Here is a 15,225-nt window from a genome sequence, read left to right as displayed (position 1 = left end):
TATCTAGTTAGTGCCACTAATGTTTAACTAGTTAGTGTCACTAACATGTTTATCTAGTTAGTACCACTAATGTTTAGCTAGTTAGTGCCACTAATGTTTAGCTAGTTAGTGTCACTAAAATGTTTATCTAGTTAGTACCACTAATGTGTATCTAGTTAGGGCCACTAATGTTTATCTAGTTAGTGCCACTAACATGTTTATCTAGTTAGTGCCACTAATGTTTAGCTAGTTAGTGTCACTAACATATTTATCTAGTTAGTGCCACTAACATGTTTATCTAGTTAGTACCACTAATGTTTAGCTAGTTAGTGTCACTAACATGTTTATCTAGTTAGTACCACTAATGTTTATCTAGTTAGTACCACTAATGTTTAGCTAGTTAGTGTCACTAACATGTTTATCTAGTTAGTGCCACTAACATGTTTATCTAGTTAGTACCACTAATGTTTAGCTAGTTAGTGTCACTAACATGTTTATCTAGTTAGGGCCACTAATGTTTATCTAGTTAGTGTCACTAACATATTTATCTAGTTAGTGTCACTAACATGTTTATCTAGTTAGTACCACTAATGTTTATCTAGTTAGTGTCACTAACATGTTTATCTAGTTAGGGCCACTAATGTTTAGCTAGTTAGTGCCACTAATGTTTAGCTAGTTAGTGCCACTAACATGTTTATCTAGTTAGTGCCACTAATGTTTAGCTAGTTAGTGTCACTAACATGTTTATCTAGTTAGTACCACTCATGTTTAGCTAGTTAGTGTCACTAACATGTTTATCTAGTTAGTACCACTAATGTTTAGCTAGTTAGTGCCACTAATGTTTATCTAGTTAGGGCCACTAATGTTTAGCTAGTTAGTGTCACTAACATGTTTATCTAGTTAGTACCACTAATGTTTAGCTAGTTAGTGCCACTAATGTTTATCTAGTTAGGGCCACTAATGTTTAGCTAGTTAGTATCACTAACATGTTTATCTAGTTAGTGTCACTAATGTTTATCTAGTTAGTGTCACTAACATGTTTATCTAGTTAGGGCCACTAATGTTTAGCTAGTTAGTGTCACTAACATGTTTATCTAGTTAGTGCCACTAATGTTTAGCTAGTTAGTGTCACTAACATGTTTATCTAGTTAGGGCCACTAATGTTTAGCTAGTTAGGGCCACTAATGTTTATCTAGTTAGGGCCACTAATGTTTAGCTAGTTAGTGCCACTAATGTTTATCTAGTTAGTGTCACTAACATGTTTATCTAGTTAGGGCCACTAATGTTTATCTAGTTAGTGTCACTGACATGTTTATCTAGTTAGGGCCACTAATGTTTAGCTAGTTAGTGTCACTAACATGTTTATCTAGTTAGAGCCACTAATGTTTAGCTAGTTAGTGTCACTAACATGTTTAGCTAGTTAGTGTCACTAACATGTTTAGCTAGTTAGTGTCACTAACATGTTTATCTAGTTAGTGCCACTAATGTTTATCTAGTTAGTGTCACTAATGTTTATCTAGTTAGAGCCACTAATGTTTAGCTAGTTAGTGTCACTAACATGTTTAGCTAGTTAGTGTCACTAACATGTTTAGCTAGTTAGAGCCACTAATGTTTATCTAGTTAGTGTCACTAATGTTTATCTAGTTAGAGCCACTAATGTTTAGCTAGTTAGTGTCACTAACATGTTTATCTAGTTAGGGCCACTAATGTTTATCTAGTTAGTGCCACTAATGTTTATCTAGTTAGGGCCACTAATGTTTATCTAGTTAGGGCCACTAATGTTTATCTAGTTAGGGCCACTAATGTTTATCTAGTTAGGGCCACTAATGTTTAGCTAGTTAGTGCCACTAATGTTTATCTAGTTAGTGTCACTAACATGTTTATCTAGTTAGTACCACTAATGTTTAACTAGTTAGTGTCACTAATGTTTAGCTAGTTAGTGTCACTAACATGTTTATCTAGTTAGGGCCACTAATGTTTAGCTAGTTAGGGCCACTAATGTTTATCTAGTTAGGGCCACTAATGTTTAGCTAGTTAGTGCCACTAATGTTTATCTAGTTAGTGTCACTAACATGTTTATCTAGTTAGTGTCACTAATGTTTATCTAGTTAGGGCCACTAATGTTTATCTAGTTAGTGTCACTAACATGTTTATCTAGTTAGTGTCACTAATGTTTATCTAGTTAGGGCCACTAATGTTTAGCTAGTTAGTGTCACTAACATGTTTATCTAGTTAGGGCCACTAATGTTTATCTAGTTAGGGCCACTAATGTTTAGCTAGTTAGTGTCACTAACATGTTTATCTAGTTAGTGTCACTAACATGTTTATCTAGTTAGTGTCACTAATGTTTATCTAGTTAGTGCCACTAATGTTTATCTAGTTAGTGTCACTGACATGTTTATCTAGTTGGTGTCACTAATGTTTATCTAGTTAGTGTCACTAACATGTTTATCTAGTTAGTGCCACTAATGTTTAGCTAGTTAGTGTCACTAACATGTTTATCTAGTTAGGGCCACTAATGTTTAGCTAGTTAGGGCCACTAATGTTTATCTAGTTAGGGCCACTAATGTTTAGCTAGTTAGTGCCACTAATGTTTATCTAGTTAGTGCCACTAATGTTTATCTAGTTAGTGTCACTAATGTTTAGCTAGTTAGAGCCACTAATGTTTTTCTAGTTAGTGTCACTAACATGTTTATCTAGTTAGGGCCACTAATGTTTATCTAGTTAGAGCCACTAATGTTTAGCTAGTTAGTGTCACTAACATGTTTATCTAGTTAGTGCCACTAATGTTTATCTAGTTAGTGTCACTAATGTTTAGCTAGTTAGAGCCACTAATGTTTATCTAGTTAGTGTCACTAATGTTTAGCTAGTTAGAGCCACTAATGTTTTTCTAGTTAGTGTCACTAACATGTTTATCTAGTTAGTGTCACTAATGTTTAGCTAGTTAGTGTCACTAACATGTTTATCTAGTTAGGGCCACTAATGTTTAGCTAGTTAGTGTCACTAACATGTTGATCTAGTTAGTACCACTAATGTTTATCTAGTTAGTGTCACTGACATGTTTATCTAGTTAGTGTCACTAACATGTTTATCTAGTTAGTGCCACTAATGTTTATCTAGTTAGTGCCACTAATGTTTATCTAGTTAGTGCCACTAATGTTTATCTAGTTAGTGCCACTAATGTTTAGCTAGTTAGAGTCACTAATGTTTATCTAGTTAGTGTCACTGACATGTTTATCTAGTTAGTGCCACTAATGTTTATCTAGTTAGGGCCACTAATGTTTATCTAGTTAGTGTCACTAATGTTTATCTAGTTAGTGTCACTGACATGTTTATCTAGTTAGTGCCACTAATGTTTAGCTAGTTAGAGTCACTAATGTTTATCTAGTTAGGGCCACTAATGTTTATCTAGTTAGTGTCACTGACATGTTTATCTAGTTAGTACCACTAATGTTTATCTAGTTAGTGCCACTAATGTTTAGCTAGTTAGTGTCACTAACATGTTTATCTAGTTAGGGCCACTAATGTTTAGCTAGTTAGTGCCACTAATGTTTATCTAGTTAGTGTCACTAATGTTTATCTAGTTAGGGACACTAATGTTTAGCTAGTTAGTGTCACTAATGTTTATCTAGTTAGGGCCACTAATGTTTAGCTAGTTAGTGCCACTAATGTTTATCTAGTTAGTGTCACTAATGTTTATCTAGTTAGTGTCACTAATGTTTATCTAGTTAGGGCCACTAATGTTTATCTAGTTAGTGCCACTAATGTTTATCTAGTTAGTGTCACTGACATGTTTATCTAGTTAGGGCCACTAATGTTTAGCTAGTTAGTATCACTAACATGTTTATCTAGTTAGTGCCACTAACATGTTTATCTAGTTAGTGCCACTAATGTTTATCTAGTTAGTGTCACTAATGTTTATCTAGTTAGGGCCACTAATGTTTATCTAGTTAGTGCCACTAATGTTTATCTAGTTAGTGTCACTAACATGTTTATCTAGTTAGTGTCACTAACATGTTTATCTAGTTAGTGCCACTAATGTTTATCTAGTTAGTGCCACTAATGTTTATCTAGTTAGTGTCACTAACATGTTTATCTAGTTAGTACCACTAATGTTTATCTAGTTAGTGTCACTAACATGTTTATCTAGTTAGTACCACTAATGTTTATCTAGTTAGGGCCACAAATGTTTATCTAGTTAGTGTCACTAATGTTTATCTAGTTAGTGTCACTGACATGTTTATCTAGTTAGGGCCACTAACGTTTATCTAGTTAGTGTCACTAATGTTTATCTAGTTAGTGTCACTAACATGTTTATCTAGTTAGGGCCACTGACATGTTTATCTAGTTAGGGCCACTAATGTTTATCTAGTTAGGGCCACTAATGTTTATCTAGTTAGGGCCACTAATGTTTATCTAGTTAGTGTCACTGACATGTTTATCTAGTTAGTGTCACTGACATGTTTATCTAGTTAGGGCCACTAATGTTTATCTAGTTAGGGCCACTAATGTTTATCTAGTTAGTGTCACTAATGTTTATCTAGTTAGTGCCACTAATGTTTATCTAGTTAGTGTCACTGACATGTTTATCTAGTTAGTACCACTAACATGTTTATCTAGTTAGTGTCACTGACATGTTTATCTAGTTAGTGTCACTAATGTTTATCTAGTTAGTGTCACTGACATGTTTATCTAGTTAGTGTCACTGACATGTTTATCTAGTTAGTGCCACTAATGTTTAGCTAGTTAGTATCACTAACATGTTTATCTAGTTAGGGCCACTAATGTTTATCTAGTTAGGGCCACTAATGTTTATCTAGTTAGTGTCACTAATGTTTATCTAGTTAGGGCCACTAATGTTTATCTAGTTAGGGCCACTAATGTTTATCTAGTTAGTGTCACTAATGTTTATCTAGTTAGTGCCACTAATGTTTATCTAGTTAGTGTCACTGACATGTTTATCTAGTTAGTACCACTAACATGTTTATCTAGTTAGTGTCACTGACATGTTTATCTAGTTAGTGTCACTAATGTTTATCTAGTTAGTGTCACTGACATGTTTATCTAGTTAGTGTCACTGACATGTTTATCTAGTTAATGCCACTAATGTTTATCTAGTTAGAGTCACTAATGTTTAGCTAGTTAGTGCCACTAACATGTTTATCTAGTTAGTGTCACTGACATGTTTATCTAGTTAATGCCACTAATGTTTATCTAGTTAGTGTCACTAATGTTTAGCTAGTTAGTGCCACTAACATGTTTATCTAGTTAGAGTCACTAACATGTTTATCTAGTTAGTGTCACTAATGTGTATCTAGTTAGTGTCACTGACATGTTTATCTAGTTAGTGACACTAATGTGTATCTAGTTAGTGTCACTGACATGTTTATCTAGTTAGTGTCACTAATGTTTATCTAGTTAGTGTCACTAATGTTTATCTAGTTAGTGTCACTAATGTTTATCTAGTTAGGGACACTAATGTTTAGCTAGTTAGTGTCACTAATGTTTATCTAGTTAGGGACACTAATGTTTAGCTAGTTAGTGTCACTAACATGTTTATCTAGTTAGGGCCACTAATGTTTAGCTAGTTAGTGTCACTAACATGTTTATCTAGTTAGGGACACTAATGTTTAGCTAGTTAGTGTCACTAACATGTTTATCTAGTTAGTGCCACTAATGTTTAGCTAGTTAGTGTCACTAACATGTTTATCTAGTTAATGCCACTAATGTTTAGCTAGTTAGTGTCACTAACATGTTTATCTAGTTAGTACCACTAATGTTTAGCTAGTTAGTGTCACTAACATGTTTAGCTAGTTAGTGTCACTAACATGTTTATCTAGTTAGTGTCACTAATGTTTATCTAGTTAGGGACACTAATGTTTAGCTAGTTAGTGTCACTAATGTTTATCTAGTTAGGGACACTAATGTTTAGCTAGTTAGTGTCACTAACATGTTTATCTAGTTAGGGACACTAATGTTTATCTAGTTAGTGCCACTAATGTTTATCTAGTTAGTGTCACTAACATGTTTATCTAGTTAGTACCACTAATGTTTATCTAGTTAGGGCCACTAATGTTTAGCTAGTTAGTGTCACTAACATGTTTATCTAGTTAGTATCACTAATGTTTATCTAGTTAGTACCACTAATGTTTAGCTAGTTAGTGTCACTAACATGTTTATCTAGTTAGTGTCACTAACATGTTTATCTAGTTAGTGTCACTAATGTTTATCTAGTTAGTACCACTAATGTTTAGCTAGTTAGTGTCACTAACATGTTTATCTAGTTAGTACCACTAATGTTTATCTAGTTAGTGTCACTAACATGTTTATCTAGTTAATGCCACTAATGTTTAGCTAGTTAGTGTCACTAACATGTTTATCTAGTTAGTACCACTAATGTTTAGCTAGTTAGTGTCACTAACATGTTTAGCTAGTTAGTGTCACTAACATGTTTATCTAGTTAGTGTCACTAATGTTTATCTAGTTAGGGACACTAATGTTTAGCTAGTTAGTGTCACTAATGTTTATCTAGTTAGGGACACTAATGTTTAGCTAGTTAGTGTCACTAACATGTTTATCTAGTTAGGGACACTAATGTTTATCTAGTTAGTGCCACTAATGTTTATCTAGTTAGTGTCACTAACATGTTTATCTAGTTAGTACCACTAATGTTTAGCTAGTTAGTGTCACTAATGTTTAGCTAGTTAGTGCCACTAATGTTTAGCTAGTTAGTGTCACTAATGTTTAGCTAGTTAGAGTCACTAATGTTTATCTAGTTAGTGTCACTAACATGTTTATCTAGTTAGTGTCACTAACATGTTTATCTAGTTAGTGCCACTAATGTTTATCTAGTTAGTGCCACTAATGTTTATCTAGTTAGTGCCACTAATGTTTATCTAGTTAGTGCCACTAATGTTTATCTAGTTAGTGCCACTAATGTTTATCTAGTTAGTGCCACTAATGTTTATCTAGTTAGTGCCACTAATGTTTATCTAGTTAGTGTCACTAATGTTTATCTAGTTAGTGTCACTAACATGTTTATCTAGTTAGGGCCACTAATGTTTATCTAGTTAGTATCACTAACATGTTTATCTAGTTAGTATCACTAATGTGTATCTAGTTAGTGTCACTAACATGTTTATCTAGTTAGTGCCACTAATGTTTATCTAGTTAGTATCACTAATGTGTATCTAGTTAGTGTCACTAACATGTTTATCTAGTTAGTGCCACTAATGTTTATCTAGTTAGTATCACTAATGTTTAGCTAGTTAGTGTCACTAACATGTTTATCTAGTTAGTGTCACTAACATGTTTATCTAGTTAGTGTCACTAACATGTTTATCTAGTTAGGGCCACTAATGTTTATCTAGTTAGGGCCACTAATGTTTATCTAGTTAGGGCCACTAATGTTTAGCTTATGTTTAGCTAATGTTTTCTGTGTCAGTAGAAAGACATAATTCCATCTCACCTTCCTCACCCTCTCTCTCCCTCCTCACCCACTCTCTCTCTCTCCCTCCTCACCCACTCTCTCTCTCTCCCTCCTCACCCTCTCTCTCTCTCCCTCCTCACCCTCTCTCTCTCTCCCTCCTCACCTTCTCGCTCCCTCCTCACCCTCTCCCTCCTCACCATCTCTCTCCTCACCATCTCTCTCCCTCCTCACCCTCTCTTTCTCTACCTCTCTCTTTCCTGTATTCCAAAACTCACCTCACCTGGCAGGCTTTAAATAGTGATGAGATGAGATAGCTGTGTTTAGTGTTCTTTAATGATGATAGAGAGATTATCTCTGTCAACCTCAACAGTCGGTGGCTTCATCCCAAATGGCCCCCTATTCCCAATTCAGTGCACTTCTTTTGACCAGCGCCAATAGGGGTCACTATATAAAGATTAGGGTGCCATTTAGGGTGCATAGTAGCTGTGTGAATGTGAACTGAACAGGCAGCTAAGCCTGAACCTGTTGTCTGTGACTTACCAGCATACTTGGGCATGTTGGACTCATCCATGGACCAGAAACAGTGGTCAAAGGCAAACACCTGGGGGACAGGACAAAGAAGGATCAACACACACATGGATGTAAACACACACACACACTGTAAGCTCCTGTCTGAGCATGTTGTAGTGTATCTACCTAAAGGAGGTAGTGAACCACTATGGCAGACACACACCTAGAAACACTAAGTAAGAGAGAGAGAGACAGAGAGAGAGAGAGAGACAGAGAGGGGAGAGAGAGAGCGCAAGAGAGAGAGAGAGAGATAGAGAGAGATACAGAGAGGGGAGATAGAGAGAGAGACAGAGAGGGGAGAGAGAGAGGGAGAGAGACAGAGAGGAGAGAGAGAGAGGGAGAGAGGGGAGCGAGAGGGGAGAGAGAGAGGGAGAGAGAGGGAGAGAGAGAGAGACAGAGAGAGAGAGAGACAGAGAGAGCGCAAAAGAGACAGAGGGGAGAGAGAGAGACAGAGGGAGAGAGTGCAAGAGAGAGTGAGAGAGAGACAAGAGACAGAGAGGAGAGAGAGACTGAGACAGAGAGGAGAGAGAGAGGAAGAGAGAGAGAGAGAGGGAGAGAGGGGAGAGAGAGACAGAGAGAGGGAGAGAGGGAGAGAGGGGAGAGAGAGAGAGAGGAAGAGAGAGAGACAGAGAGGAGAGAGAGAGGAAGAGAGAGAGTGACAGAGAGAGAAGAACCCTGATGAATGTTGTTGACTGAGGTAATGCTAGTTGCCGTGACGGGGCCTCAGCAGACCAGGGCCTGCATCCCAAATGGCATCCTATTCCCTATGGGCTCTCTGTTCAGAAGTGGTGCACTGTACAGGGAATAGGGTGCCAGCCCAGATCCACTGTAGGGCAGCTATGCTCCAGGCTCCATGCTGGCCTGGTCTGTTTGGCAGACAGACAGTGGTAGTTGGATGTTGAAGTTAAATGAATTCATAAATCAGGGTCACGGCTCCACAGTAGACATTCCAGCTCCCAGTGACCCGTCTCCACGGCAACCCGGCTGGAGTCGTTCCTGGAGGTGCAGGCTGTGTGTATATTACACACAGTGTGTGAACTGTTTGTGTGTGTGTGTGTGTGTGTGTGTGTGTGTGTGTGTGTGTGTGTGTGTGTGTGTGTGTGTGTGTGTGTGTGTGTGTGTGTGTGTGTGTGTGTGTGTGTGTGTGTGTGTGTGTGTGTGTGTGTGTGTGTGTGTGTGTGTGTGTGTGTGTGTGCCTGTGAGAGAGAGAGCCACCTGTGTCTGCTCACAGCTGTAAGTGGATGAATGGATGGCATAGAAATTATACTCTCTAGTCTAGGCCCTCTCTAGTCTAGGCCCTCTCTAGTCTAGGCCCTCTCTAGTCTAGCTCCTCTCTGGTCTAGGCTCTCTCTAGTCTAGACCCTCTCTAGTCTAGATCCTCTCTAGCCGAGACCCTCTCTAGTCTAGACCCTCTCTCTAGTCTAGACCCCCTCTAGTCTAGACCCTCTCTAGTATAGACCCTCTCTAGTCTAGACCCTCTCTCTAGTCTAGGCCCTCTCTAGTCTAGACCATCTCTAGTCTAGACCCTCTCTCTAGTCTAGATCCCCTCTCTAGTCTAGACTCTCTCTCTAGTCTAGATCCCCTCTCTAGTCTAGGCCCTCTCTAGTCTAGACCCTCTCTCTAGTCTAGACCCTCTCTCTAGTCTAGATCCCCTCTCTAGTCTAGACCCTCTCTAGTCTAGACCCTCTCTCTAGTTTAGATCCCCTCTCTAGTCTAGACCCTCTCTAGTCTAGACCCCCTCTCTAGTCTAGACCCTCTCTAGTCTAGACCCTCCCTAGTCTAGACACTATCTCTAGTCTAGACCCCCTCTAGTCTAGACCCTCTCTCTAGTCTAGACCCTCTCTAGATCCCCTCTAGTCTAGACCCCCTCTAGTCTAGACCCTCTCTTTAGTATAGACCCTCTCTAGTCTAGACCCTCTCTAGTCTAGACCCTCTCTCTAGTCTAGGCCCTCTCTAGTCTAGACCATCTCTAGTCTAGACCCTCTCTCTAGTCTAGATCCCCTCTCTAGTCTAGACCCTCTCTCTAGTCTAGATCCCCTCTCTAGTTTAGGCCCTCTCTAGTCTAGACCCTCTCTCTAGTCTAGATCCCCTCTCTAGTCTAGACCCTCTCTAGTCTAGACACTATCTCTAGTCTAGACCCCTTTTCTAATCTAGATCCTGTCTAGACCCTCTCTAGTCTAGACCCTCCCTAGTCTAGACACTATCTCTAGTCTAGACCCCCTCTCTAATCTAGATCCTGTCTAGACCCTCTCTAGTCTAGACCCTCTCTCTAGTCTAGACCATCTCTCTAGTCTAGACCCTCTCTAGTCTAGACCCCTTCTAGTCTAGACCCCCTCTAGTCTAGACCCTCTCTCTAGTCTAGACCCCCTCTAGTCTAGACCCTCTCTCTAGTACAGACCCTCTCTAGTCTAGAACCTCTCTAGTCTAGACCCTCTTTCTGGCCTAGACCCTCTCTAAGTAAGCATTTCAATGTAAGTCTACACCTGTTGTATTTGGCATGTGACAAATACAATTTGATTTGATTTAACTTAAGCTATTTTTCTTCCCAGGTAAAATAATAATGTTACTCTGTGATTTTCCACTGCTGGGTCAAAGCGTAATGACAGTTTTCAAACACTTTCCAAAATGCTGAAAGAAAGCTTTGCAGTGCTGTCATTTCTTGGTGCAAAACCACAGCACTGGGAAAGCAAAGGACATGTTTCTTCCTCTGCTGCTGCTGCTGGCCCTCACTCACTGGCTGGGCTGGCCCTCACTCACTGGCTGGGCTGGCCCTCACTCACTGGCTGGGCTGGCCCCCTCACTCACTGGCTGGGTTGGCCCTCACTCACTGGCTGGGCTGGCCCTCACTCACTGGCTGGGCTGGCCCTCACTCACGGGCTGGGCTGGCCCTCACTCACTGGCTGGGTTGGCCCTCACTCACTGGCTGGGCTGGCCCTCACTCACTGGCTGGGCTGGCCCTCACTCACTGGCTGGGCTGGCCCTCACTCACTGGCTGGGCTGGCCCTCACTCACTGGCTGGGCTGGCCCTCACTCACTGGCTGGGCTGCCCCTCACTCACTGGCTGGGCTGGCCCTCACTCACTGGCTGGGCTGGCCCTCACGCACTGGCTGGGCTGCTGCTGGCCCTCACTCACTGGCTGGGCTGGCCCTCACTCACTGGCTGGGCTGCTGCTGGCCCTCACTCACTGGCTGGGCTGCCAAAACTGTTGTGCGACCCAAATGGACCCCTATTCCATATATAGTGCCGCTATGGGCCCTGGTCAAAAGAAGTGCACTAAATAGGGAGTAGGGTGCCATTTGGGAAGCAACCCTGGTATCCCTCCATGAATGTCTGAGTCAGTATGATTGAACTCCTTTTCTAGTCCTAATAAAGACTACAGGCCAGGGAGAGAGGGAGGCCCTGTTGCACTTTCAGCATAGTCACGGATGGGGACGGCCACTGAAGGGGTCTGATAGAGAGCTCCTCCATAGTCACGGATGGGGACGGCCACTGAAGGGGTCTGATAGAGAGAGCTCCTCTATAGTCATGGATGGGGACGGCCACTGAAGGGGGTCTGATAGAGAGAGCTCCTCTATAGTCACGGATGGGGACGGCCACTGAAGGGGTCTGATAGAGAGAGCTCCTCTATAGTCACGGATGGGGACGGCCACTGAAGGGGTCTGATAGAGAGAGCTCCTCTATAGTCACGGATGGGGACAGCCACTGAAGGGGTCTGATAGAGAGAGCTCCTCTATAGTCACGGATGGGGACGGCCACTGAAGGGGTCTGATAGAGAGAGCTCCTCCATAGTCACGGATGGGGACGGCCACTGAAGGGGTGTGATAGAGAGAGCTCCTCCATAGTCACGGATGGGGACGGCCACTGAAGGGGTCTGATAAAGAGCTCCTCTATAGTCACGGATGGGGACGGCAACTGAAGGAGTGTGATAGAGAGAGCTCCTCAGGAGACAGCAGACTGGGTGTCAGTCAGAGGTACCATCGTCCTCAATTAGGCTGCTGGGGAGTTTAGGAACTAACTAACTTAACACGGCTGTACAACCAGATGGCACCCTATTCCCTATTTAATGCATACTTTTGAGCAGAACTCAAAAGTAAAAAATAGTGGTCAAAAATAGTGCACTACATAGGGAATAGGGTGCCATTTGGGACTCTGTTCAGGGCTTAGACACCTGCTCTATGAAGTCGTATGGGTTAGACCTGCTCTATGATGTCGTATGGGTTAGACCTGCTCTATGAAGTCATATGGGTTAGACCTGCTCTATGATGTCGTATGGGTTAGACCTGCTCTATGATGTCATATGGGTTAGACCTGCTCTATGAAGTCATATGGGTTAGACCTGCTCTATGATGTCATATGGGTTAGATCTGCTCTATGAAGTCGTATGGGTTAGACCTGCTCTATGATGTCATATGGGTTAGACCTGCTCTATGAAGTCATATGGGTTAGACCTGCTCTATGAAGTCATATGGGTTAGACCTGCTCTATGATGTCATATGGGTTAGACCTGCTCTATGATGTCATATGGGTTAGACCTGCTCTATGAAGTCATATGGGTTAGACCTGCTCTATGATGTCATATGGGTTAGACCTGCTCTATGATGTCATATGGGTTAGACCTGCTCTATGATGTCATATGGGTTAGACCTGCTCTATGAAGTCCTATGGGTTAGACCAAACAACCAAATGATTTCTGATTACATAATAACTGACCACTCCATCCATTAACAATAATTCAATCAAGGTAATACAGTGATAACATCATTGACTTGATTGTTTACTGGCATTTAGACAGGTTTAAAAAGGCTGAGATTTGAACACAGAGCAGCATACACCATACGACATCATACTACATCATACACCATTCATCATACATCATCATACACCATTCATCATACATCATCATACACCATTCATCATACATCATACATCATTCATCACACAGCATACATCATACACCACACAACATACATCATCATACATCATTCATCATCATACACCATACATCATCATACATCATACACCATTCATCACACAGCATACATCATACACCACACAACATACATCATCATACATCATACACCATCATACACCATACATCATCATACATCATACACCATTCATCACACAGCATACAACCTCACGCAACATACATCATACACCATACACCATACACCATCATACAACATACACCATTCATCATACAACGTCATACAACATCATACACCATACACCATACATCATCATACATCATACACCATTCATCACACAGCATACAACCTCACGCAACATACATCATACACCATACACCATACACCATCATACAACATACACCATTCATCATACAACGTCATACAACATCATACACCATACAACATACATCATCATACATCATACACCATTCATCACACAGCATACAACCTCACGCAACATACATCATACACCATTCATCATACAACATCATACAACATCCAACATCATTCATCATAGAACATACAACATCACACAACATACATCATACAACATACAACCTCACGCAACATACATCATACACCATTCATCATACAACATCATACAACATACAACATCATTCATCACACAACATACATCATACAACAGGTTGGACTGTGTCATGACGTTGGCCTGTGGGTAAGGTTTATGATCCCCCCCCATAAATACCTTTCTCCCTTCCCTCTCTCTCTGACTCTACGGAAGGACTCTTGAATAGCCTTTGTTAAACATAGAGAGTCTGGGAACATCAAACAAGTGGGGGAAAGGAACCATATTTCGGTAATAGAACCAGTTGAAAATTTGCATTGGTACTTAATGAATATGATGTCAGTTCGGTTGTCATCTGAGACATTATGACTGATGACAGGACAAAATAAACTGTATCTGGGAAAGTCTACATATTCTAGTTATCAGATTCACATGGAATTGTTGTGCAATTCAAATGTTTAAATATACAATTATTTGTGAAAAGATGAAATCTAATTTTAGCTTCCAAATGAGAGATTTGGGTTTTCATAAGGTTAGGGCTCTGCTCAATCAGTGGCCCGCCCCTGTGAAGAGACATGGGTTATAAACTATGAAACACACCCTTCTCTCCCTCCACTATAGAAGCCCTTGACGAAAATGTAACCTTCTGTTCTGGGTACATTAGGGCGACGGTTCGATGTCAGAAGGATTCAGATAATAACTACAGAACGAAGCCAACCTCAGCGTGAGCTTTGGTTGCGAATGGTATGAACTTTGAACTCTTATTCACTACAGAAGTGATACCTCCTAGCCGTTGAGTTTGCAGCGGCCGCTGTAAACGTGGGCTAGGAAAGGACGGACAGAGTATCCCGTCTACCACACAACGACGACACTACAACGTATCCCGTTCACCACCAGATACACTCTTCAAATGACAAAAGACTCTGTTGGGCAACACGGCCTTTCTTCTACCACCAACCTATTGAAGCGCAGCTCAGAGTAAATATTTATTGCATTTTCCTTTTCCAAATGGGCGGTAATTTAGAATGCATAGGATACTGTATTTACGATATGCACAGCTTCACCCTTTGTTCCTCAGTCTTCCCGCTCTTTCACTCAAACCCAACCCCCATACCTTTGTGTAACCAGCTGTCATATCTGTTCCACCCGCCAGGGACGTTTTCCTTCATGACGTAATTTGTAATCAATGTATGGTTAATTCTGTGTATATGTAATTCTGTGTGATTAGTTAGGTATTTAGTAAATAAATAATTAAACCCAATTTTGTATTGCTGATTCAACTTGTTAGCCAGGGTTCGTGAAGATCTGAAAGACAACTTTCAGATGAGACTGAAATAAGGTGACAATTAATATTGACTGCTATTGATGTAAAATATTACTAGGTCTTTAAGAGTTTATTCGGAAGATAACAGCTCTATAAATATTATCTTGTGGTGCCCCGACTTTCGAGTTAATTACATTTCCTGTTTGGCCCTGTCCGGGGGTTTCTTCGGATGGGGCCACAGTGTCTCCTGACCGCTCCTGTCTCAGTCTCCAGTATTTATGCTGCAGTAGTTTATGTGTCGGGGGGCTAGGGTCAGTTGGTTATACCTGGAGTACTTCTCCTGTCTTATCCAGTGTCCTGTGTGAATTTAAGTATGCTCTCTCTAATTCTCTCGTTCTCTCTTTCTCTCTGAGAACCTGAGCCCTAGGACCATACGTCAGGACTACCGGGCATGCTGACACCTTGCTGTCCCCAGTCCGCCCGGCCT

General features: G+C 40.7%; 1 protein-coding gene across 3 annotated transcripts in view; it reads right to left on the bottom strand.

Moving 5' to 3' along the window:
- Positions 1-15,225, bottom strand: part of LOC129844832 (kinesin-like protein KIF13A) — a 230,719-nt gene that overhangs the window by 123,988 nt on the left and 91,506 nt on the right. For all 3 annotated transcript variants that reach the window (XM_055912980.1, XM_055912981.1, XM_055912982.1), the window contains exon 4: positions 7,949-8,009. In XM_055912980.1, the coding sequence (XP_055768955.1) occupies positions 7,949-8,009 (61 nt within the window). The remainder of the gene's footprint in view (positions 1-7,948; positions 8,010-15,225) is intronic.

The sequence above is a fragment of the Salvelinus fontinalis genome, unplaced genomic scaffold (genome assembly GCF_029448725.1).
Source record: "Salvelinus fontinalis isolate EN_2023a unplaced genomic scaffold, ASM2944872v1 scaffold_0236, whole genome shotgun sequence".
Classification (NCBI taxonomy): domain Eukaryota; kingdom Metazoa; phylum Chordata; class Actinopteri; order Salmoniformes; family Salmonidae; genus Salvelinus; species Salvelinus fontinalis.
This window is presented reverse-complemented; position numbering and strand designations above follow the sequence as displayed.